The following is a 24,935-nucleotide window of genomic DNA, read 5'->3' on the forward strand; positions in this document are numbered from 1 at the left end:
TCGATTCCCCAAAACAAAGGCATAGGGTATGCCTTTTAAACTGTATGCTCTAGTACTATAGATGGTGGACAGTACTGCACCATACCTCTGTGAATGTAAAATAGTTTGTACCTACTTCATGATACGTAGTTGTGACCGTGCTTTATCAGACCTGTTTTTGATGATGTTCTTCAGAATGTGTTCTTTCCAGATGACAATTGAGAAGCTAACGTTAAGAAAAAAATGGTGCCAGGTACCACAAGAGTAACAGAACTGTGCTGTTTCCTGGGGTTTTGTTTTTTACTTTTTTTAATGGAGTGTGCTGGATGTCTCTACAATTTTGTTCAAAAGACTGCAGAACCTGGAAAAGCTGTGGCTGCTGTTGATGCACAACACACTGCTATCATTGATTTTATATAAATATATATTTTTTTAATTTTTGGAAACTTTAGCTGTGCTGTCAAATTTGGAAAAAAGTACCCCAGTTTACTGTGTTGAGTTGGCATTGTACAGAAATTAACAGTCATATTGGTCTAGAAATGTTGAACTTAATTTTTTCCATTTGTACAGGGCTGACAAACTGTATTAAATATGCAAGGTCTTATCTATGTGGGTTTGATACAAAAACTAATAAAGTACTCTTTAAATAATACTAAAAAAAGAATAGGGTAACAGACTGGATATGTAAACAGGATCCAGAATTTTGCTGCATACATGAAACACACCTCAGAGTCAAAGATAGACATTGCCTTAGAATAAAAGGATGGGAAATTTTTTCCCAAGCAAATGGTCACAAGAAAAAAGCTGGAGTAGCCATTCTAATTTCCAACAAAACAGTCTTTCAAGCAAAAGTTGTCAGAAAAAGGTGGAAGACACTGCATAGTCATCAGAGAAAAGACTCCACCAAGATGAACTCTCAATTCTGAGCACCTAGGCCCAAATGCAAGGAGACCCAGACTTGTAAAAGAAATGTTACTAAACCTCAAAGCACATACTGAACCTCATTAATAATAGTAGGAGATTCCAACACCCCATTCTTACCAATGGACAGTTCATGGAAACAGAAACTAAACAAAGACACAGGGAAACTAAATTATGAACCAAATGGATTTAACAGACATCTACAGAAGATTTCATCTTAAAACAAAAGAATATACCTTCTTCTCAGCACCTCATGGAATGTTCTCCAAAATTGACCATATAATTGATCACGAAACAGGCCTCAACAGATACAAGAACACTGAATTAATCCCATGTATTCTATGGACACCACGGACTAAGGCTGGTCTTCAATAGCAACAAAACAACAGAAAACCCCCATATACGTGGAAGCCAAACAACTGTCTACTCAATGATAATTTGGTCAGGGAGGAAATAAAGAGATTACAGACTTTTAGAATGTAGTGAAAATGAAAGCACAACATACCAAAACTTATGGGACACAATGAAAGCTTTTCACTCATGGCCCTGAGTGCCTCCACAAAGAGACTGGAGAGAGCATACATTAGCAGCTTGACAGCACACATGAAAGCTCTAGAACAAAACGAAGCAAATACACCCAAGAGGAGTAGTTGACAAGAAATAATCAAACTCAGGGCTATAATCAATAAACTAAAAATAAAAAGAGCTATACAAAAAAATCAACAAAATTAGGAGCTAGTTCTTTGAGAAAATCAACAAGATAGATAAACCCTTAGCCAGACTAACCAGAGGACACAGAAACAGTGTCCGAATTAACAAAATTAGGAATAAAAAAAAGGAGACATAACAACAGAAACTGAGGAAATTAAAAACAATCAGACCCTACTACAAAAGTTTATACTCAACAAAACTGAAAAACCTGGATGAAATGGATGATTTCCTAGACAGATAAAAGGTACCAAAGTTTAAAATCAGGATCAGATAAATCATCTAAACAGCCCCATAACCCCCAAGGAAATTGAAGCAGTCATTAAAAGTATCCCAACCAAAAAAAGTCCAGGGTCAGATGGTTTTGCAGAATTCTATCAGATCTTCAAAGAAGATCTAATACCAATACTCCTCAAATTATTCCATAAAATATAAACAGAAGGAACACTACTCAATTCTTTCTATCAAGCCACAGTTACACTGATACCTAAACGACAAAAAAAAAAAATCAAAGAAAGAGAACTACAGACCAATTTCCCTTACGAATATCGATGCAAAAATACTCAGTAAAATTCTCACAAACCGAATCCAAGAACACATCAAAACGATCATCAACCATAATCAAGTAGGCTTCAACCCAGGAAATGCAGGGATGGTTCAATATACAGAAATCCATCAATGTAACCCACTATATAAGCAAACACAAAGAAAAAAACCACATGATCATCTCCTTAGATGCTGAGAAAACATTTGACAAAATTCAACACCCATTCATGTTAAAAGTATTGGAGAGGGGGCTGGAGAGATGGCTCAGCAGTTAAGAGCACCGACTGCTCTTCCAGAGGTCCTGAGTTCAATTCCCAGCAACCACATGGTGGCTCACAACCATCTGTAAAGAGATCCTATGCCCTCTTCTGGTGTATCTGAAGACAGCTATAGTGTACTTACATATAATAAATGAATAAATCTTTTTTAAAAAAAGTATTGGAGAGATCAGGAATTCAAGGTGCATACCTAACTATGATAAAAAACAATATACAGCAAACCAATAGCCAACATCAAGCTAAATGGAGAGAAACTTAAAGCAATCCCACTAAAATCAGGGACTAGACAAAGCTGCCCATTCTCTCCCTCCCTATTCAATAAAGTACTGGAAATCCTAACCAGAGCAAATAGACAACAAAAAGAGATCAAAGGGATACAAATTTGGGGGAGGACGTCAAGATATGACTATCTGCAGATGATATGGTAGTATTCATAAGTTACCCTCAAAATTCTACCAGAGAGCTCCTACAGTTTATAAACAACTTCAGCAAAGTGGATGGACATAAAATTAAGTCAAACAAATCAGTGAACTTACTCTACTAAAAGGATAAAAGGGCTGAGAAAGAAATTGGGGAAACAGCACCCTTCACAATAGTCACAAATAATATAAAGTATCTTGGTTTGATCTTGGTGAAAGATCTGTATGACAAGAACTTCAAATCCCTGAAAAAATAAATCAAAGAAGGCCTCAGAAGATGGAAAGGTCTTCCATGCTCATGGATTAACATAGTAAAAATATTTACTATAATTAAATATCATCTCACCAAAAGTAATCTACAGATTTAATAAAAGCCCCATCAAAATTCCAACTCAATTCTTCATAGAGTTAGAAAAGGCAATTCTAAAATTCATTTGGAATAACAAAAAACCCAGGAGAGCAAAAACTATTCTCAGCAATAAAAGAACTTCTGGGGGAATCACCATCCCTGACCACAAGCTATACTATAGAGCAGTAGTGATAAAAATGACATGGTGTTAGCACAGAGACAGGCAGGTAGATCAATGGAACAGAACTGAAGACCCAGAAATGAACCCACACACCTATGGTCACTTGATCTTTGTCAAAGAAGCTAAATCCACCCAGTGGGGAAAAAACACAGCATTTTCAACAAATGGTGCTGGTTCTGCTGGCAGTCTGCACGTAGAAGAATGCAAATCAACCCATTCTTATCTCCTTGTACAAAGTTCAAGACCAAGTGGATCGAGGACCTCCACATCAAACCAGATACACCCAAACTAATAGAAGAGAAAGTGGGGAAGAGCCTTGAATAATTGGGCACAGGGAAAACTTCCTGAGCAGAACACCAATGGCTTATGTTTTGAAAGCGACAATCGACAAATGGGACCTCATAAAATTGAAAAGCTTCTGCAGAGCAAAGGACACTGTCAAGAGGAAAAAACAGCAACCCACAGATTGGGAAACGATATCTACCAACCCTACATGTGTTAGATGTATTCAAAGAACTTAAGAAGGTAGACTCCAGAGAACCAAATAAACTTATTAAAAAGTAGAGTACAGAGCTAAACGGAGAATTTTCAACCAAGGAATCTCGAATGGCTGAGAAGCACTTAATGAAATGTTCAATATCTTTAGTCATCAGAAAATTGCAAATCAAAACAACCCTGAGATTCCACCTCACACCAGTCAGAATGGCTAAGATAAAAAGAACCCAGGTGACAGCACATGTTGGCAAGGATGTGGAGAAAGAGGAACACTCCTCCATTGCTGGAGGGATTGCAAACTGGTACAGCCACTCTGGAAATCAGTCTGGAGTTCCTGAGAAAACTGGAAATAGTTGTTTCCTGAGCTATACCACTCCTGAGCATATACTTAAAAGATGCTCTAACATATAACAAGGGCACGTGCTCCACTATGTTCATAGCAGCCTTACTTAAAATGCCCAGAATTTGGAAAGAACCCAGATGTCCCTCAACAGTAGAATGGATACAGAAAATGTGGTACATCTACACAATGAAGTACTATGCAGCGATAAAAAACAATGACATCATGAAATTCACAGACAAATGGGTGGAACTAGAAAATATCATCCTGAGTGAGGTATCACGGACACAAAAAGGACACATGGTATACACTCACTAATAAGCGGATATTAGCCCAAAAGCTTACAGTGCCCATAACACCACCCACATAATACCACAGGGCATATGGAGCATAGAAGGAAGAAAGACCAGACAGTGGATGGTTCAGTCCTGTATTGAGGGGGGACCAGGACGATTGTGGGAGGTAGAGGGAAAGGGGAACATGGAGGGAGAAAGGAGAGGGAGGAAATAAGGATGGCAGTATCAGCAACTTGAGGAGATGTGAGGGAAGAACAGAGGGTCAGGAAATGGAACAAAAGTATGTAGCCGGGGGGATGAGGAACTGGAGATAGCCACCAAAGAGTGCCAGACACCAGAGAAACGTGAGGCTCCTAGGACCCAACGGAGATGACTTTAGCCAAAGGGAGCAGAGAAGGGGGAGATAGACCTGTAAAGACCACCTCCAGCAGACAGGCATGGCCCCCGGTTGAAGGATGGTAACACCCACCCATCTCAAAGGGTTTTTTATTGGGTATTTTATTATTTACATTTCAAATGTTATGCCCTTTCCCAGTTTCCCCTCTGGAAATCCCATATCCCATCCTCCCTTCCCCTGTTTCTATGAGGGTGCTCCCACACCCACTCTTACCTCCCCGCTCTGGCATTCTCCTACACTGGGGCATCAAGCCTTCTCAGATCCAAGGGCCTCTCCTCCCATTGATGTCCAACAAGGCCATCCTCTGCTACATATACGGCTGGAGCCAGGGGTCCCTCGATGTGTACTCTGGTTGGTGGTTTAGTCCCTGGAAGCTCTGGGGGTGGGGGGTTTGTTCATTGATACTGTTCTTCCAATGAGTTGCAAACCCCTTCAGCTCCTTCAGTCATTTCTCTAACTCCTCCATTGAGGACCCCATGCTCAGTCCAATGGTTGGCTTTGAGCATCCACCTCTGTATTTCTCAGACTCTGGCAAAGCCTCTCAGGAAACAGCTATATCGGGCTCCTGTCAGCATGCACTTCTTGGCATCTGCAATACTGTCTGGGTTTGGTGTCTATATATGGGATGAATCCCTAGGTAGGGCAGTCTCTGGATGGCCTTTCCTTCAGTTCCTGCTCCACACTTTGTCCCAGTATTTCCTCCCTTGAGAATATTGTTCCCTCTTCTAAGAAGGACTGAAGCATTCACCTTTTGGTCTTTCTTCTTATTGAGCTTCATAATGTCTGTGAATTGTATCTTGGGTATTCTGAGCTTTTTGCCTACTAGCCTCTTATTAGTGAGTCCATACCATGTGTGTTCTTTTGTGACTGGGTTATCTCACTCAGAATGATATTTTCTAGTTCCATCCATTTGCCTAAGAATTTCATGAAGTCATTGTTTTTAAAAAACTTAGTACTCCAGTGTGTAGATGTACCACATTTTCTTTATCCATTCATCCGTTAAAAGACATCTGGGTTGTTTCCAGCTTCTGGCTATTATAAATAAGGCTGCTGTGAACATAGTGGATCATGTGTCCTTGTTATATGGTGGAGCATCTTTTGCGTGTATGCCCATCACCAATCAACAAATGGGACCTCATAAAACTGCAAAGCTTTTGTAAGGCAAAAGACACTGTCAATAGGACAAAATGGCAACCAACAGATTGGGAAAAGATCTTTACCCATCCCACATTCAACAGAGGGCCAATACCCAATATATACAAAGAACTCCAGAAGTCAGACTTAAGAGAACCAAATAACCCTATGAAAAATGGAGTACAGAGCTAAACAAAGAATTCTCAACTGAGGAATCTCGAATGGCTGAGAAGCACCTAAAGAAATGTTCAACATCCTTAGTCATCAAGAAATGCAAATCAAAATTGGTGAAGGAGTAACCAGGAAGTGGGATATCATTTGAGATGTAAATGAATGGAATGATTAATAATAAACAAATATATATAAATAAATAAATAAAATAGGAATATATTAAGAGTTAGGCATGTTGGCGCAGGCCTTTAATTCCAAAACTTTGTGGTCAGCACAGCTCCGTTCACCCTTCCCACTGTGTCTCTCCAAACCTCCCCTTAGCAACAAGGGAGTGCCTCGCCCCTTCACAACCCAAGGGCTTCCTGACACATCAGTGAACCCAAGGACATCATGGCCGACTGAGCACTAACACTGTGACTGTTGGAATCATGTGTCCTGCTCTGAGTGACTCCATGTTGTATAAATCAGGGTGCGGGTTGTTTGTTCATTGGAGGGCTTTGCCAGTGCTCCATCATCTGTCCAGCACCACCCATCCAGCACTGAATGACAAGTGCCTTATTCCTCGAAATAAAAATGAAATTACCCTAGCACGCTATAAGAATATGGGTGTGCGTTGAGAGTATAGGATTCTATGGGCATCATAAAATCATATCTGGGAAACTGGACTGTGGTAGTTTGAATAAGAATGACCCACGTAGACTCACATATCTGAATGCTTAGTCACCGGGGACGGGCACTATTTGAGAAGATTTAGGTGGTGAGGTTTCATTAGAGTAGGTGTGGCCTTGCTGGAGTGGCTGTGTCACTGGGGGTGGGCTTTAAGGTTTCAAAGGTAAATGTCAGGCCAAAACTCTTTCTCCTCCCTCTCTCTCTCTCTCTCTCTCTCTCTCTCTCTCTCTCTCTCTCTCTCTCTCTCTCTCTCCTCTATCATACTCTGATGCTGCCTAGGGAGGAGGATGTCGCTCTAGGATACTGCTCCAATGCCATGGGTGTTACCATGATGATAATGGACTATAAGCCTCTGAAACTGTAAGCAAGCCCCAAAGAAATGCTTTCTTTTGTCAGACTTCCTATGGTCATGCTGTCTCTTCACAGGAATAGAAAGAACAGTGACTAAGACAGAAGCTGAGACCAGGGAACGGGGTATTGCTGTGACAGGCCTGGCCATGCTGTTGTCGGCCGAATGTGAACTCTGCAACTTCAGGCTAGAAAAGCGTTTGAACTCTCTAAGGGGATTTAATGTGCATCTGAGTAGGAGCACGGAAGACAGCAGCTGAGAGCGATAGAAACCATGAGAGCCCAGCTCAAGTTTCAGAAGGGAAGGATACTGGTGAGTGGCCTTAAGACCATTCTTGAGACATTTTGGCAAGAATGCAGCTGCTTTCTGCCCTTGTCTAAAATATATACCTGAGGTTAAATTGAAGCGTTTTGGATTAATAGTGTGGCAGAAGAGATCTCAAGACAGCCTAAATTGACCGGAAAATGAGCAATCTGGACAAAGAGAAATACAAAATGTTCCGTGTGAGGAAAACAGAAGCACCAGAAGGTGTGACAAGACGATAAAACGTTTATTAAGAAAAGCCTGATGCGCCTCAGGTAGGGGAGGGTCCTCGCCTGACTTTCAGGGATCCCCTCTCTCCCTCTCCTTTCCTCTAAGCTCACTCTGGGTTTAACTCCCAGTTCCCTGCGGAAACCAGAAGCTTTTCCAGGTAAAACAGATCTTGCTGCTTACCGCAGCCCTGATAGGATCACTCACCGAACCGCAGATCCTTCATTGCTCTGCTGCAGCACCCGAGTTCAACGCCCGAAGGATACAGGCAGGGAGGAGTAGCACCCAGGAACACAGACCCTCCGGCACCCGGAGCCTCCTACTGACCAACGTTCCGCAAACAGAGCACAAGCTGACTGCTCCAGAGATCCACGTGGTGCACAAGAAGCACCGCCCCTCCCGGCCTGTGGCATTCAGTCCTTTATCCTGGGGCACATACCCCCACCCAGGGCGTGCTCCTACCCCCATTGGTCCCACTCCAGAGTGACCTGAGTAGTTCCTGCCTAGAGAACCTCAGCTCCCTGAAAAGTCGTTAACTCTAGCGGCTGGTTACGCATGCAATTCCAGTTCACAGGACTCAGCAGCAACCCTCTGCATCTCCAACCCCACGGTCCTGTCTGGTGACCTAGATTTTGTCCTCTGTCTGATAGGGCCTCTAGGCAGGCAGACACCATACCTGAAGGGTATCTTCAGGGAGGAGGAGCTAGCGCTCAAAGACCAAGGTACCAGCCAGTGCCCTGTTCTGGGTGGTACTTCCAAGGCTATTAGAGACCTGTTTACACTTCTGCTTCTTGGCTGTGTCCTCCTAAACCACTTTTAGCAGGTGAGAACACAGAATCACCCAGATGTGACAGGGTCAAGCAGAATGGAGTTTGGTGGCCCCGCAACTTAATTAATTTTTAACCCATATTTTTACTCCTCTAATGGCTGTCAGCCTTCACCCTCCAACTCCTGTTGGATGTGGGACCCAGGGTCTCAATCTTGCACTGCATGCTATGTGCCAGAAACCTGAAGCCTTAGGGTCTCACCACCAACCTTCACTTCTCTCCTAGTCAGCTGCTCCTTCCCAGGCTTCTACTGCCTGGCCTGCTCACAAGGGAACTGGACACCAGCCAGGCCAGTCACAAGGACCCATTCTGCCTTCTCCCATCAAATGCCACATTAGTAGAAAGAGACCACAGTTTATACGTGAGACATCTCAAAGCTGTCGAGATACCTGCCCATCCCAGACTTCGATAGAGTCAATAGAGCACCATCAAAATCCTAGCAGGTTCTTTCGTAAATATCAAAAGACTGATTGAGAGCTGGAAGTTTGTCTCGGTTGGTAGAGTGGTTTTCCTACGATGCACAAAACTAGGTAGATTCCAGCACTTTGCAGGTGTGTGGATGCTCGACCCAGGGAGTGGCACTATTAGAAGGTGTGGCTCAGTTGGAGTAGATGTGTTGCTGTGGGTATGGGCTTTAAGACTCCTAACTGCCTGGAAGTCAGTATTCTGCTAGCAGCCTTCAGATGAAGATGTGGAACTCTCAGCTCCTCCTGGACCATGTCTGCCTGGATGCTGCCTTGGTGATAATGGACTGCACCTCTGAGCCTTTAAGCCAGCCCCAATTAAATGTTGTCTGTATAAGAGTTGCCTTGGTCATGGTGTCTCTTCACAGCAGTAAAACAAGGTGGATGCAGGAGAATCAAGATTTCAAGGCCATCCTTGGCTACCTAGTGATTCCTACATCAGCCTAAGATAAGACACTCTGACTCAACAAAAGACTGATTTTAAATTTTATGTCAGGAAGGTAAAGGTCCCAGGACAAACAACATAGTGATGAAGGATAGATCCTGAGGACTCAAATTACCTGAGGAAGCATGATATTTGAAAGACTGGACAAATAGGCCAATGGGGCAGAACAGAGAGCCCAGAAATAGACCTAGTGCACTGACCTTAAGCAAAATATTGAGGCCAATATTGTAGAGAAATAACAGAGCTTGACCCCTTGAACATTCACATGCAGAGCAAACAAGGAAGACACTACCCAGACGTCATAAAAGTTAACTCCATACAGTTCACAGAGTTACATGCAAGTCAGTTACTAACGTTACTCAGTTACTCAGGAGCAAACGGAGACAATGGGAGTTTTGATGATGACATTTTAGATACAACACCAAGGACAGGTACATGAAAGAGATGGCTAAAAGCTGCCTTTCCTTAAAATTATATTTTTCTGCTCTAACAAAGGAGCAAAGGAAAGACAACTCGTGAACTGATTGCAAAAGACATTACTTGATAAAGAACTATCATCCAAAGTGCACAAAGAATTCATAAAATCCAACCACATAAAAGTTGCCAACCCTTCTGTGGTGGTTAAACATATCAACCAACTTGGCAAAATCTAAAATCAATCAAGACACATTTCTGGTAAGGCATTTCCGTGAAGTATTAACTGGATAGACAACAGCTTCCTGAAGTGGCTCAGATGAGGGTCCAGGGAAGAACCTCTCTGCACACTTCCCTCATTCAGCTGGTAATGTGCCCTCTCATGGGGGTGGGGCACCACTGCCACCAACACTGCTCCTTGTCAAGAGCCTCATCTGAGAAAGAGACCTATTGTAGTGACTGCACTGTGAGCATGGCAAAACGGCCTGAAACCTACCCATACCTTCCTCAAAATGTTGATGATCCTTTCAGAATCTTTTGTTGACTTTCTTTTTTGCCTTACAAAGGCAGTGAAAAAGACAGGTAGCCACCTGTCAACAAACTCAGCCAACAAAAACATTTTGTCTGTTACTAGCAAGAACTGAGACCAGGTGGGCTGATTTGCTTTAGATGTGGTAAGCCAGGACACCTGCAGATTGTACAGATGCCTCCTCGGCTCCCTAACAGGTAACAGGAAATTTAACATGACAATTCTGCACTTGTTGGCCAATCAGTGGAGAACATGCTAGATAAAGATTGACAGCTCCTTTCTTCTATGCCTGCAGCACCAGAATAAAGTTATCAACAAGTCAGGGGGCAATGGACAATGAAACATTTCACCTCTCCAAGCATCAACCTCAGGGGACGCAGGATTAGACCTGCCAGCAGCTGGGAATATGATTCGTACAAGTGCAGTGGGCATACAAGCAGTGCCTACAGGAACTTGGGGACCTATTCCCCAAGCCCCAGAGGGGTTATTTGGAGGGAAGGTAATATAGAATGAATGGGGGTTCCCGGTACTGCTGGTGTAATTGATAAAGATTTTAGACTAGAAATTAAGGCACTAATGTCTTCAAGAGGAATGCTGTCTATTAACAAGGAACGCTCTATTCCTCAACTGCTCTTACTACCTTATGTCACCATGAACAAAGAAGTTTATAATAAGGATTCTGTGGGGTAGGAAGTGTCATATCATGTGGTCACTGAAGCAGTAGTAGATTAATCCACTCTAAAGTCACCAGTGGGTACACTCGAGCTCCTTACTACCTGTCTAAATGCTTTGGATTCACAAATGAAAGACACACACACACACACACACACACACACACCACAGCACACAGATACACACACACATACACATCATATACCCATCACATACACTAAGCACATCACATACAGACTACACATACACACAAACACACACCTGTACCATATGTTATACACAATACATACACACACACATCATATACCCATCACAGACACTATGCACATCACATACAGACTACACATACACACAAACATATACCTGTACCATATGTTATACACAACACACACACATACACACACACACACACACACACACACACAGATTCTTCTATTTTAATATGTCTTAAACAGTGCAATGGCTAGGCACTTCCAAACTTCCCCGCGGCTAACACACTCTCCCCTCCGATATTCCTGAATTATTACTTATTAAACTCTACATTCTATCTTGGCCACCACGGACCCAGGTCTTCAGCCATTATGGGCCACACTCTGCCATGTTGGCAGTGTCTGTCTCTCTGCCCTCCATTTCTCAGGCCAGCACCGTCTCCTTTCCCAGCAATGGTGATTCTCCAACCTCCTCCTACCCATTGTTCCCTTGCTCACAAATCTAAAGTCCCCCTCTGTCTCCATGTGCAGCCATTGACCACTGGAAACTTTGTTTACCAATTAGAGCCAATGGGGCACAGGGACCCTCAGCATCTTCCAGGCAGACATGCTTGGTCCTTTGTGATTGGGGAGCTGAATTGATACAAATAGCATTAGAACCAATCCACAACATCTCACAGGCTTCATCCATTAAAAACGTCTTTTCTCTCAGATATACACTGACTATAGTAATAACTGATATGTAAACTATAAGGTATGATATACACTAATAACATCCCGTCCAACAATTTTGTCAATTTACATACATTATTCTAACTTAAAGAGTTTAGAATTCTATACCTGAATTTTGTTTTGATTTTAACTTGCATTACGATCTGAAAACCATCCTTTCAAATCTGCACCATCTTCCTTAATGCTGAACAACTTAAGTTTGATTATGAGTCTATAACTAGTCTTCAACCCCATCAGAGATCCAAGGACAAATTAAATATCACCCGAATACATAGGAAGCACAAAGATATAGCCTTCGAAACTTAACCACTTGCAGAGACAGCTGACTACATGGACAGGCCCGATTCCTCTAAACGTTGAGCATCTGTCTTCAGCCTTCTGGTGCAGATCCACCTGACAGAACTAAGTGAAGCAGGGACTACAAAGGCTTAGCTTTCCCTCTCTTGGTAAAGATAAGCTGTCAAGCAGCCTGCATCACGAGTTCTTTCCTGGACAGTATTTTTGTCTGTAGATGGACTAGGGCAATTCTTGCCCGGTGGCTACCTTGTCACAACTGGAGTAACTCCATATGCAGGTTGTGACGCTCAATGTCTTCTTTGAACTCTGAAGGGGGCACTTTCAGGAGCGGACATGTCTGTTGGTCAAAAATCTAGTGAGAACAAGATGACTTTAAATCCTGTGGATTTCTAATGGTTTTGAAGAATATCTATATAAAGTATATGTGTACTGTTAAACTTTGACTATTCTTAGCTATTTCTATTTGGATAATGTTGAAAACACTTTATTATAATTAAATCAGAAACTAATATAACCATGAGTTTACTATTGGCCCTTACAGGCAGAGTGCAGGTTCCTGTGTGATTTAGGGAGCCGAAACAATACAAATAGCCCTAGAATCAAACCACAAGAGATCACATCACATCACCAGGGAACAACCCTCTTTAACTCTTTATGTAAGTGATAAAACCTTGTCTGGTCTTACCAATATTGTTGCTGCAAAAATGTCATACTCTGTCACAGTCCTCCACTTAGATTGGTATTGGTGTTGGTGTTGGTGTTGGTATTGATAATGGTATTGGTGTTGGTCCTGGATCCCCAACTAAGTGAAAACAAAGAGTTCTGAGATGCTAAAATAGAGAAGTCAGAAAGGACATACAGAATCTATACAGCTGTTTGTGGCAGATGTTCCTGTTAATATATGGGTAATGAGAGTTGTCATCTCAAGTGTAAGTTACTGTCTTTTCTGATAGCATTGAGGTACCTAAGCTCCTATGGTTGGGGAAAATGAAGATGGTTAAGTGTTACTCCTTGAGATTTGGGGTTAAAATGCTCAGTTTGGTTTATGATTTCCAAACGTGTTGGAATGCTGTCTGGTGACACACCAACCTAGATGTGTATTTTTCCTACCACAGTGTTGACCAATTCCTCAGTTTCGGTTGATAAGTGGCCAACAAAAGAAGGAAATTGAACTGCTGAAAGTCTTGCTCTAGCAAGAACTGGATGCAGGACATAGAGAACCCTCCAACAGTCTTTGGAATCCTGTTTTCACTATACCAACAAAATCAGAAAAATGATAGTCACTACAAGACTTGCATGCAGCACGTAGGGCCTTTGCAACCAGGTTGTTTGCTTCCCCACAGCCACTCCTACAGATTCACCTCTTATCGTGAGAGATTTCAGAGAATGCTTTTATATTTAATACCCTAACACTATGAAAAATGTTTATCATTCTGTACCTGCTCTCAACCATAGGCAACCTCTACAGGGACATCAGTAGAAATTTCTTCCTCAGAGAGAGATTAACAACTCCAACAAAGGTCAAAGTTGGGGGCAGAAGCCTTGTTGCAAAAACACCTTCAAGTTTATGTTATACATTATAGGATAATATGTATTTTACCTACAATGGAAAATCCCACTGTGCAAAGATTACCAGTATGTTTTTAGTTGTCTTGAAAATGTTATTCTCTAAATTACACAAATAAAATAAAATAAACACCACCCTTTCGATAGCTGAGATATATTGTGGGTGCATGTTCCCTACCTAACCCTCACAAGAGACAGCTTCAAACCTCATCTTTTAAAGCATGAGATAATTTTCCAAAGCTATTTTGTGATATTAATACATTTCAACAACTAGAGACCAACCTCCTCACCCCATTTTTGAATGTTGCTAATGGAGATTCTAACTCTTTGTGTATCCTCAGTGCAAAATCTCATGCCATTGTGCAATAAATAAGAAAGCTTTTCAAAATATCAAAATGACAAAAGTCGATTATCACTTAATAGCATACCTTTACATTTGGAACACACCTGGTTTCCTACAGGCATTCTAGCACAATTGACCCCTGCCCTTAGCATCACAAGATGAACAAATTTGTCATCTCAAAGGTCTTTTACACTGTACATTGACTTAATTTCATACTGCATAGGAAAATGGTATAAAAGATCAATTCAGTTAAGAAAAATGAGAAGTTATTGTCCTTTTCGAGGCCACCCAAGTTACTTCTTTATATTCTTTCTATGTCTCATAACAAACAAATTTATCCTCTTTTCCAGGACAGATCTTATATCATAAGCCCAGTGATAAGACTCTACAATACCCACAGCACGCCTCTTTTGTTCCCAAGGTTCTGTCCTCTCCCCTCTATCTGATGCATTCACATTTTTACTAACCTGGGCTACAGCTCGAGAAATGCTAGGCCACTCCCTCTGCCTTGCTATACATTGTGTTCTAGTAGTTTCTCACATGAGTAAAAATATAATGAACCTGGTCTGTGATTTTTTTAAAGTGACACTTGTTCTATCTACCCACCCCACCCATGCCTGGCCTGGCCTTTGTAGGAAAAAAATTGAAAACTCTTCCCAGGGCCAGAGCCCCAGCCTTTCTCCCAGTTGTTCATCCTCCCTGCCTGCCTCTAAACCAGCTGCCGTGGGACCTGGGCAGCCTTGCTCTGCCTTTTCTCTTCTGTCCTCTGAGAGTTCAGCCACCAACCAAGCTGACCTCAGTCCTCCATACAACCCTGACTTTCCTGCCCAGGTCCCTCCTTTGCTTTATCTTTGCTCCCTTGCCCTCTCAGCCCCTTAGTGGATCCTTGGAGCATCCCTGCCCCCACTCCTGCTGCCCAACCCATGGGCTTCAAGCACAAATTGGAAACAACTTGTTTCCTAACCCAACCTCAATCTCATCCAAAGGTCCATCCCAGAAACTGAACAATCCTTTGCCCAGCATAGAAATTATGACAGTCTCGCTGCATCCACACTGGACCAGGGCCTCAGGCCCCTCCCTGGGGTATTGGAGGGCAGCACTGAGCTTCCTCCCCACATCAAATTCACCAAAATAGAAAGTTATGCAGTCCTACTTAAAGTGAATGAATTTAAAGACACTGAACTTTTCAGTTAAAATTGCTAAGATTGGCCAATAAAATGGCAGAGCAGGGAGAGCCTTCCTGCACACACTTGACAGCCTGAGTCTGAGCTCTGGAACCCATGAATTAGGGGAAGCACCTCCACAGAGTTGCCCTCTGAACCCTTCACACATGGACATGAACACACGTCCTACAGGAAAAATAAATAAGGAAACTCTGTCTTCTTTGTCATGAGGGTAAATGTTTAAGATGATTATTTTGATTTATGTATTTTAACACAGGAAGAAAAGATGGAGAGTGAGAAACGGGTGTTTGCTATCTAAGGTGGTTAGTTATCAAGAGTGATAGCCTCCCCTATCTTCTAAAACTCCGGAGCACATGCCTGTGGAGCATATCATGCCCTTACCCTTTGTGCTGATTAGGAATTAGCCGGCATCACCGGATTGTAAGGTCCAGGCCCACAGGTGGGGTGACACACGGTCACCACTGGAGCTAGAGTGAATACATTTGTACTCCCATGTATTCCTCACAGGTAGCACACACTTCTGGGAAAAAAGGAATTCTCTTCCAAGATTAATTTTGCTTTGTTTTTGTGTTTCTTTGCGTAATATCCTGATTTTTTTTTTTTTTTTTTTTGCTAGCAAAATGATCCTGGCTTGACCAGGTGAGGGCTGGGGGGCCAGCCCCACCCTTCCTTCCCTCACCCCTCCTCTCTAGCCCTGCAGGATTACAGGCCACTGGGCCACCTGGGACTGCTCCCCTTGGCCTTCTTCCCCTTCTCTCCACAGGTGGCCCAGACTCCTATGAGCTCCTGAAAGGCCTGATTCATAGCCACTGACCACCACCTCTGTTCCGGTGTACCTAGGCAGGTGGAGAAGAGTATGTTCAGCAAAAGAACAGACAGATCGCTTGCATTCAATGACCTCCCACAGCAGTTTTGCCTTAGTCAAATCAGGACTTTCCAATAAGATGCTAGCCTCTGCCCCACTTATCCCTCTCAACAGTACACATGCAGAATCACAGATCCCATGACACACAGGGTTCCTGCCAGGCCAGCCTGCCTGGCCCTGCCACCTCTGAGCCTCTGACCCCTGTAGCAATAAAGCCTGGTCCAGACCTTCCTTAATCCTCGGCTCACCTCTGAGGTTCATATCAAGACCCAGGATGGTTCAGTTTCTGCACAGCAAGTTGTTAGGCACAGTCCGGACCTCAGGCACACAGCAGACCTAACCCTCAGGAGAGACAATACCCAGCTCTCAACACTTGTGGGCGGGAAAGAACTCTGGCAGACGAGGTGTGTGTGCAGGAACCAGGTGTCCTGAGACAGGTATCTCCAAGGACACAGGCAGTGTCATCCACACCTCATCTCACAGGGACTGTGTGTGCTTCCCCTCTGCTGTCATGCTCTAACCCACCTTTGCTATGGTCCCCAAATCTGTCCCCACTGTCTTCTTCAGTCTCTCTGTCTCTCTGTCTCTCTGTCTCTCTCTCTATCTCTCTCTCTCTCCCTTCTTCCTTCCTTCCCTCCCTCCCTCCTCTCTCTCTCTCTCTCTCTCTCTCCCTCCTCTCTCTGTCTCTCCCTCTCTATCTCTCTCCCTCCCTCCCTCCCTCCCTCCCTCCCTTCCTCCCTCCTCTCTCTCTCTCTCTCTCTCTCTCTCTCTCTCTCTCCTTTTTCTTCTCCCTCTCATCTCTTCCACTCCTTACTCTTCCTCTTCTCATCTTTCCCAGTCTTTCCTCTCATGACATCTCTTTAGCTCTGTATCGCTCTACAAGGTGGCATGTGTCCCAGGCTGGCCTAGACTTGATTATGTAAATCATACTGGCCTTAAATCTCACCATAGATCTTGTCTCCATCTCCCAATCTTCTCAACTTAATCTAGAAAAATGTCATGTGAACCAAATTTTGCTCAAAAGAGGCTAAACCTTACAAGCACCTTCTACAAGGTTGACTGACTGTCCCCATACCAGTCTAATTACAGTTTATCTTGGGCTAATGTCACCTTCCTTAATAGCCATGCTTTGCCCACCTCTGTGTCTGAAATAATATCTTGTGACTAACAATTTTTTAATGTATTAGCCTAACACATGAATCTTTCTATCAATCGAAAGGCTAAAAACTGCTTGATCCAACCCAGGCTTTCAGATGGGGAAAAGTAAAGTCTACCACCATGTATATGAATAGTCAGTATGCTTTTACTATGAGAGAGAGAGAGAGAGAGAGAGAGAGAGAGAGAGAGAGAGAGAGGAAAATTCTTGGCTCTCCTAGAGACTATTTGACTTCCCCCATAAATCGCTGTCCTCCACTGCCAGGATGCTGACCTGGCTGCCTGATATATCATAAGTGGTCCTAGGACCAGTGGGGACAGTTAGTATTCTGGTGACACACCCTTGACCCAGGTCTGCCTGAGATCATAGTAAAGAAGATACCCACAGGTTGTTAGAGGACAACAGAGAGAAAGGCCATTCTCCCAAAAACCACTGGCAGGTGGTCTCTATAACTGAACTTCTTCACCAGGCTACCCATCTGGAGTCCACAAAACTTACTGAGTTCCTCAGACCAAGGTATGCTAGACCAAGACAGAGTAGCATAGTGCAGGATCTCAGCCCCATGTTGGGTTTGTGCTCAAGTAAATCCAAAACAGAATGCAGTTACCCAGGATGGGTTCAAATAAGAAATGGGCATCCTAACCGTCTCTAGAAAAGCTGACTTCACCAAGACCTGGCCTGCCAGGAGAGGATACTTGCTACTTTTTATAGCTACCTCTTATTCAGGTGAATAAAAGTGTTCCCCACAGGGACTGAAATGACTCAAATAGGAGCTACAAAGTCCCTGCAGATATCAGTCCTCCAATTTGGCCTCTCCCTAACAATGAGTTCAACAATGGCCTGGCTTTCACAGGCAAAACACTGTTAAACCTTTAGACATAGATTGAAAACTCCATTGTATGTACAGACATCAGAGTTCTGGACAGGTGGTGGCAGTGATGGCGGTGATTCTGGTAATGAATAGGTGTGGTGGTTTGAATGTGCTTGGTCCAGGGAGTGGCACTATTAGGAGGTGTGGCTTTGTTGCAATAGGTGTGGCCTTGTTGGAACAGGCATGTCACTGTGGGGGTGGGCTTTGGACCCTCCTCCTAGCTGCCTGAGGAGTCAGCCTTATCCTGTTTACCTTTGGAACAAGATGTAGAACTCTTAGCTCCTCCTGTGCCATGCCTGCCTGGACGCTGCCATGCTTCCTACCATAATGATAGTGGACTGAACCTCAGAGCCTGTAAGCCAGCCCCAATTAAATGTTGTCCTAATAAGAGTTGCCTTCGTCACGGTGTCTGTTCACAGCACCAAAACTCTAACTTAGACAGTAGGACATTAAAAGCAACTCTAACGAAACTTTCATTAGAGTCTAGCAAACGATGGATAAACCTTCTTCCCGGGCTTTGCTTTGGGCTCACTGCACTCCATGTAGGAAGGTATTTATCTGCTCAGAGATTATGTTTAGAAAACTGACCTCCCCAACTGCTTCCCAGCCCAGAGACCAGCTGTTGATGTAGCCAGAGATCAGAGTTGGCAGAACTTGCTAACCATTCCTTTCTCAAGGCACAACAGGCCCTCCAGTTTGCTATAAGGGCTCCTTATCAGATATGTGAGAGACCCAGAACATTCTAAGTTCACCATCAGCTTCAGATGTTGAACCTGGTGATACTGAGTCAAACAGGTAGACAAAGGAACCAACTTGGAGAGTGTAGTGATATGTACAGCAAAGCCTTTGTGTCTGACTCTGAGTGAAAGGTTTCAGCAAAGCCATAATTAGTTCAAACAGTAAGGCTGAGAAATTGTTATGAGATGGTTTAAACTGTGAACAAATGTCTCTCTGGAAGGTTTGCACTTGAAGCTATGTGAGACCTAGCTGTACTAATCCTGGTCCTAAGACACTCCTTTGCAAACACAAAATTTTTATTTTTGATTAGGACTAGCCATAGTCAAAAGGGACTAATATGGGTGTGGGTTGTCTGCTCTCATGAGCAGCAAAGGACAAGAGAGCTTTGGTAGCTGGAACCTTTCCCAGCCCCAATTAAACGTATATGATGTTTGAATAAAGTAACTGGAGAGGCAGTACCATTCTGCTCCTTTGGAAAACGAAGGCTTAGCATCTTGGTGACCTTCTCTCTCTACTGTGGCATCTACAACCAGCATCAGTCAATAGGAAAGGAAGTACATAGTGATTCTCCCCACGTCTGTGGCTACGTAGTTAGCTGGCATCCTACTAGGGATCCACCATACCCAGATCAAAAAAGTCCTGGATGTTGCTAAATGAACTGTCTTCAGTCTATACTCCCATTAAAATTACAGTTTCACTGAGAACCTGGTCCTCTTTACTTTCTGCTCCACAACCTCCTCCTGACACATGTATTGCATATAAACACAGAGTTAAGGTCCAGCCCCAGCCAGCCTCAGGCCTGGATCTGGCAACTGAGGAAGGCAGATACACGGAGGTGACAGCTAATATGGCTACAGACCAGCAACCCATATTCCATCTTGACCTTTGCTTACTGATCCCCATTTTAAGTGTCTGGTTGTATTGGGGGGGGAGAAGATGTGTGGATTTATCTTTCGAGGTTGGAATGCAAGAATTTCCAATTCTCTGCATGCCCCGCCTACTCCTACCCACTAGTTGACAGGAATGAGGGAGTTTCCATTGCAAAACCTGGATTGTCAAAGGCTTCATAAAAAGACACAGATGATTATATATGAAGAAAGTTCCTCTCCACAAGTGCACAATAAAAAAATAATCCAATGGCCCTAAAATTAAAAATCTGGGAATTTCTTAAATAATATTCTGGCATTTGGGAAACAGGAGGAACCTAAGGAATCAGTCTCTATGCCACAGGAAGGGACCTTAGGAATAGAGTTAATCATTATCAGTCAGAAATTGTCCAGGATTCCTGGTTATGCTTAGATACAGAGCCCCATACCACATAGGATAGAAACTAAGCAGACTGTCAGCCCACTAGCTGACAAGACTCAGTGTGACTAGGGACAGCCCAAATTAACATTAAAGGACTTACAAGAGGCTAACACTTTTAATACCCACAACCTTTCACCTAGGCATTTCTCTGATTCTGATACCTGCTATTCTGCCTATGGACTAATTCATCTGGATAACATTACCAAGCCTCTAAGACGACTTGCAGTGCATGTAATAATGGTTTGACTAAATGTGCCTCTTCTGATACTTTCCAAACTAAATGCACAGGTTGGTCAGGACCTAGAGGTATTAGAACAACAGTTAGATTCCGTTGCAGAAATGGTCATACAAAATTGGAGAGGCTTAGATTTACATCTCATGAGGTTAAAGATAAAAACTAAGTAAAAAAAATCTTTCCATGTATAAAAAATTTCAAAAAGAGCAGCAAACTTAATCCTATCTTTGGATTAAGCCCTGCCTCTTAAACTACATGGCCAACTGTGTGTCAGTTCAGTAAAATTAATGGCCCCGTGGGACCAGCTAGACCTCTTTAAAGCAGGATGAGCCCATGATTTGGTTCATTCACTCAGACCAATGGGGAATGTAACAGGACCCAGGCCCTAGCACAACTGACTCCATTTTGGGCATACCATTCAGGCTATAAAACCCAGCACACAGACAGCAAAGCCTGCAAAAACAAACCAAACACATAACCCATCAAAGTCCATAGTCCTGGGAGTCTCTAATGCACTAACCGTGCCTTTTGGCTTCTGTAGCCATGCTTCTGACTGTTCTTGTTAACTGAAGTATGTCAACCCAGAACATGCTTTTTCTGTTTAAAACTTCACCCTGAGAAAGGCTCAGGGTTACTTTGGGATCCTGAACACTAATTGTAGTGGCTGGTTGGCTGGTAAAGATTTTCTATTGCCTTAAACCCATGTCTGAGCCGTCTGCTCTGGTGAGTACCATACAAGACTATGCACAACATGCATGCCAAATACCCAAGGAGATCAGAGAGCTTGTAGGTTCAGGGATCAAAACCAGGGTCCTCTACAAGAGCAACGCATGGTCTCTACCACTGCACTAACTCTCCAGGCCCTAGCCATTTTTTTTATTACTTCTGATTTTTTTAGTTTTTAACCTCATTTTGGTTGCTTGTTTTTCTTTTGAGGGGTTTTATTGTTTCTATGCTTGTGTATTGGTGTTTTGCCAATATATATGCCTATTGCCAGAAAAGACCAGAAGAAGGCATCAGACCCCTGGAATTGGATTACAGACAGTTAGTTGTAAACTGCCCTGGAGTGCTTGGTATTGAACCCAGGTCCTCTGGAAGGGCAGCCAATGCTGTTAAGCAGGTGACCTCTTGCCTAGCTTCCTCCCTGCCCTCTGTGAAGTGTGTGTGTGTGTGTGTGTGTGTGTGTGTGTGTGTGTGTGTTAGAGAGACAGAGAGACAGAGTCAGAAAGACAGAAAGATGTGAGTTTGTGTACATGAGAGCAATGCTTACAGGTGTCAACACAAGGAATTAGATCCCCTAGTGCTGGAGTTACAATCAGTCATGAGCTGTCTGATGTATGGATTCTAGGAACCAAACTCAGGTCCTCTACAAGAGTCCTCAGAGCTCTTATCCACAGAACCTTGTCTCCACCCATTTCCTTATATGTGTGACTATCTGTGAAGGTCCTTAAGAGTTTAGGGAACAAAGTCACATGTCGTGTGAGATTTTTTTTTCTAAAAAGATGCAACACATGTGTGTCTACTCACCTCAGGAGAGAAACACACAGTGATTAAGAATGATGTAATGGGGGTTGGGGATTTAGCTCAGCGGTAGAGCACTTGCTGGGTTCGGTCCCCAGCTCTGAAAAAAAAAAAAAAAGAATGATGTAATGATTGCAGCAAAGACCAACTATGTACTATCTGGAGCTTGTATGAGGCCATATTCAGCTAGGGAGAACTTTTCTGTCAAGAGTCTTCTTTCTTCCTTCATAGCAGCAGGAGCAGCAGGGGTCAGAGCAGAGTGCTCACTACCAAGGTACCTTTCCCCCTACAATGCTCTAGTTAAAGTGAAGGGTTCACAGGGAGATGCGTTCTTAAGGAACGGGATAGGAGAACTCAGGTATATGAACAAGCAAAGGAAATTGATGGAGGAGCGTGTTAAGTGGGGAGATCATGGGAGCATGTGGCATCATAAACTTGCTCAGCTGTGAAGCCAAACTGTATTTTTTTTTATTAATCTCTCTATAAAATGTGCTCATTTTATGTATATGGGTGTTTTGTTTACATGTATATCTCAGCACTACCCACATGTCTGGTATCCACAGAAACAGAAAAGGACCTAGAACTAGAGTTACAGATGGTTGTATCCTACCATGTGGATCCAGGAAACTAAACCCTGGGTCTTCTGCAGGGAGAGCACGTGATCTTCACGCTGAGGCAGTCTCCAGCATTGAGACCAAACTTTAAAACTCAAATTCAGCACAGCCCAGGTGTTCCTAAAGTGTATCAAATTATCTTTTCGTTTGGGAGGTTTATGTAATAAGTTTTCTCAACTTCATACAAACCTAGATGTGCCTGGGAAGGGGAACCTTAACTGAGAAAGCTGCTTCATCAGTTAGCCTATGGGCATGTCTGAAGGGTGTGTGTGAGGGAGAGCAGTTCTTGATGACTGAGTGATGTGGGAGGAGCCAACCTACTGTGGATGGTGTCATCCCTAGGCAGGTGGGCCTGGGACATAAAATAAAAGTGGGTGGACAAGCTAGCAGACACAAGACAGTAAGCAGCATTCATCTATGGCCAATGCCCCACTGCTTCAGTTCCTACAATGGCTTTCCTTAATTATGGGCTACAATATGTAAGCCAAATAAATCAATTCACCATAGGCAAGGAGCTGTCAGACCAAAGTAACAAGTGCGCCCAAGTCCTACTTCATGAACCAATGAGATTTTATTGGTATTACCAATAGGAGAGTAGCTGAAGGGTTACACAAAAGAGCAGGAATGCCTCAAAAACAGCTGAATCATAATAATGTTGACCAACACAGGCAAAGAATGCTACCCTGGAGCTGTCCGCATAGATTGAAGACAGCTGACAGGTTCTAGAATGTCCTCCTTGAAGCTCAGAAACTCAAAGTCCACTCCCTCGGCTGTTGTTTTCTGGTTCTACGACTATGGTGAGGGGCTCCCTTGTATTCTGCATCTCAGGAGCCTCCTCCCCCTCCCTCCTGTAGGAAATATTTCCATTTGGAGGAAACCATCGTACAAGAGAGCTCCTTTCTTTCAGTGAATGCACTGCTTACTTTTGGACAACTTGACTCAATCTGGAGTCATCGGAGAAGAGGAAACCTCAATTGAGAAGATGCCTCCACCATATTGCCTGTAGGCAAGGCTGTGGGGGATTTTCTTCCTCAATGGTAATGTTGAAAGGCTTTGCCCACTTTGGGCACTGCCATCAGAAGGTATGTGGCCCTGTGTTGTATAGAAATGCAGGCTGAGGAAGCCACGATGGGCAAGCATTTTTTATTAGAATTACTAACAGAGCAAACACATGGAGACACATTATCATAACATCATCTGGGGGTAGATTAACATTAAAAAAGAAGAAGATAAAACTCTCCTAGTGAAGAACTACTTGAATCCAGTTAGCTGAGTGTGGATTCGAGGTTACATAAAGGAGCAGGGAAGACTCAAAAGCAGTCACCCCACCAAAAGGTCACCCTAACATCGGTGACAACTCAAGAAAGCTGCAGTCTTGATGCTGTCTGCACAGCTTGGGAACATCACTCCAATCTGAGAACGTCCTCTCTCTATGGATTGGCTGGTCACTTAGCCTCCCAGAACACCAATTTATTCCTTTTATAAAGCTAGGGAGGAGCCTTTCAGAATCTTCCATGTTTCCCTTTCCTAGACTATGATCTTGTTTACCTCCTGAGCTTATTACTACCTCCCGGAGGGAATTGTTCAATTCAAAGTAAACTTCCTAACAGCAAATGCCACCTGCTCCTGTGGCAGAATTACATACAATTGTGGGAGGTGTGGGAGGCATGGACAAATCTCAGGTAAATATCCCACCCCTTCTTTCCATGAAGGAACATCAACCATCAACAAACCTAATCTTGGGAGTCTCTTGCAAGAGTCACAGCTCTGATGAATATGACAGTTGTCATACACAGAGGTCAGAGCTCTATGACACTGGGTGAAAGAGTGACAGCATTGTCTTCATGTTTCCTTAATGTTAGTCTTTTTCTGTCTTGGGAGGATCTAAGGTCTTCAATCTCTCTGAGTTTTTAGATTTGAAGGATAACCAAGGAAGACAGACACATGGAGATACGCTGTCATAAGATGATCTGGGGGTGCACCCACCATATAAAAAAAGAGCTGGAAGAGGAAGAAGGAAGAAGATCGGAGGAGGATTAGAGGAGGAGGAGGAGGAGAAGAATAAGAAATAGGAGAAGTAGAAGAAGATGAAGGAGAAATAGAATGAAGATGAGGGGGAGAAACTGAATGAACAAGTTCTTGAAACCAACTAGTTGATTATCAAAATTTCTTGTTCTTTTTG

The 24,935-nt window shown here is 43.2% G+C and overlaps 1 protein-coding gene across 7 annotated transcripts in view; it reads right to left on the bottom strand.

Annotated features, from left to right (window-relative positions):
• Positions 1–24,935, bottom strand: part of Abo (ABO, alpha 1-3-N-acetylgalactosaminyltransferase and alpha 1-3-galactosyltransferase) — a 44,587-nt gene that overhangs the window by 12,627 nt on the left and 7,025 nt on the right. For 2 of the 7 annotated variants that reach the window (XM_063282947.1, XM_063282944.1), the window contains exon 1: positions 5,123–6,387. The exons of 3 other annotated variants lie outside the window; for them this stretch is intronic. Coding sequence is in view for 1 of the 4 variants with exons in the window: in NM_001160263.2 (NP_001153735.1) it covers positions 7,971–7,989 (19 nt within the window). In the remaining 3 variants the exon portion in view is untranslated. Of the gene's footprint in view, positions 1–5,122; positions 6,388–7,970; positions 8,112–24,935 lie in introns of those variants that run through there. 2 more of the 7 variants (XM_039104075.2, NM_001160263.2) reach the window with 2 other exon arrangements.

This window comes from Rattus norvegicus, chromosome 3, assembly GCF_036323735.1.
Source record: "Rattus norvegicus strain BN/NHsdMcwi chromosome 3, GRCr8, whole genome shotgun sequence".
NCBI lineage: Eukaryota > Metazoa > Chordata > Mammalia > Rodentia > Muridae > Rattus > Rattus norvegicus.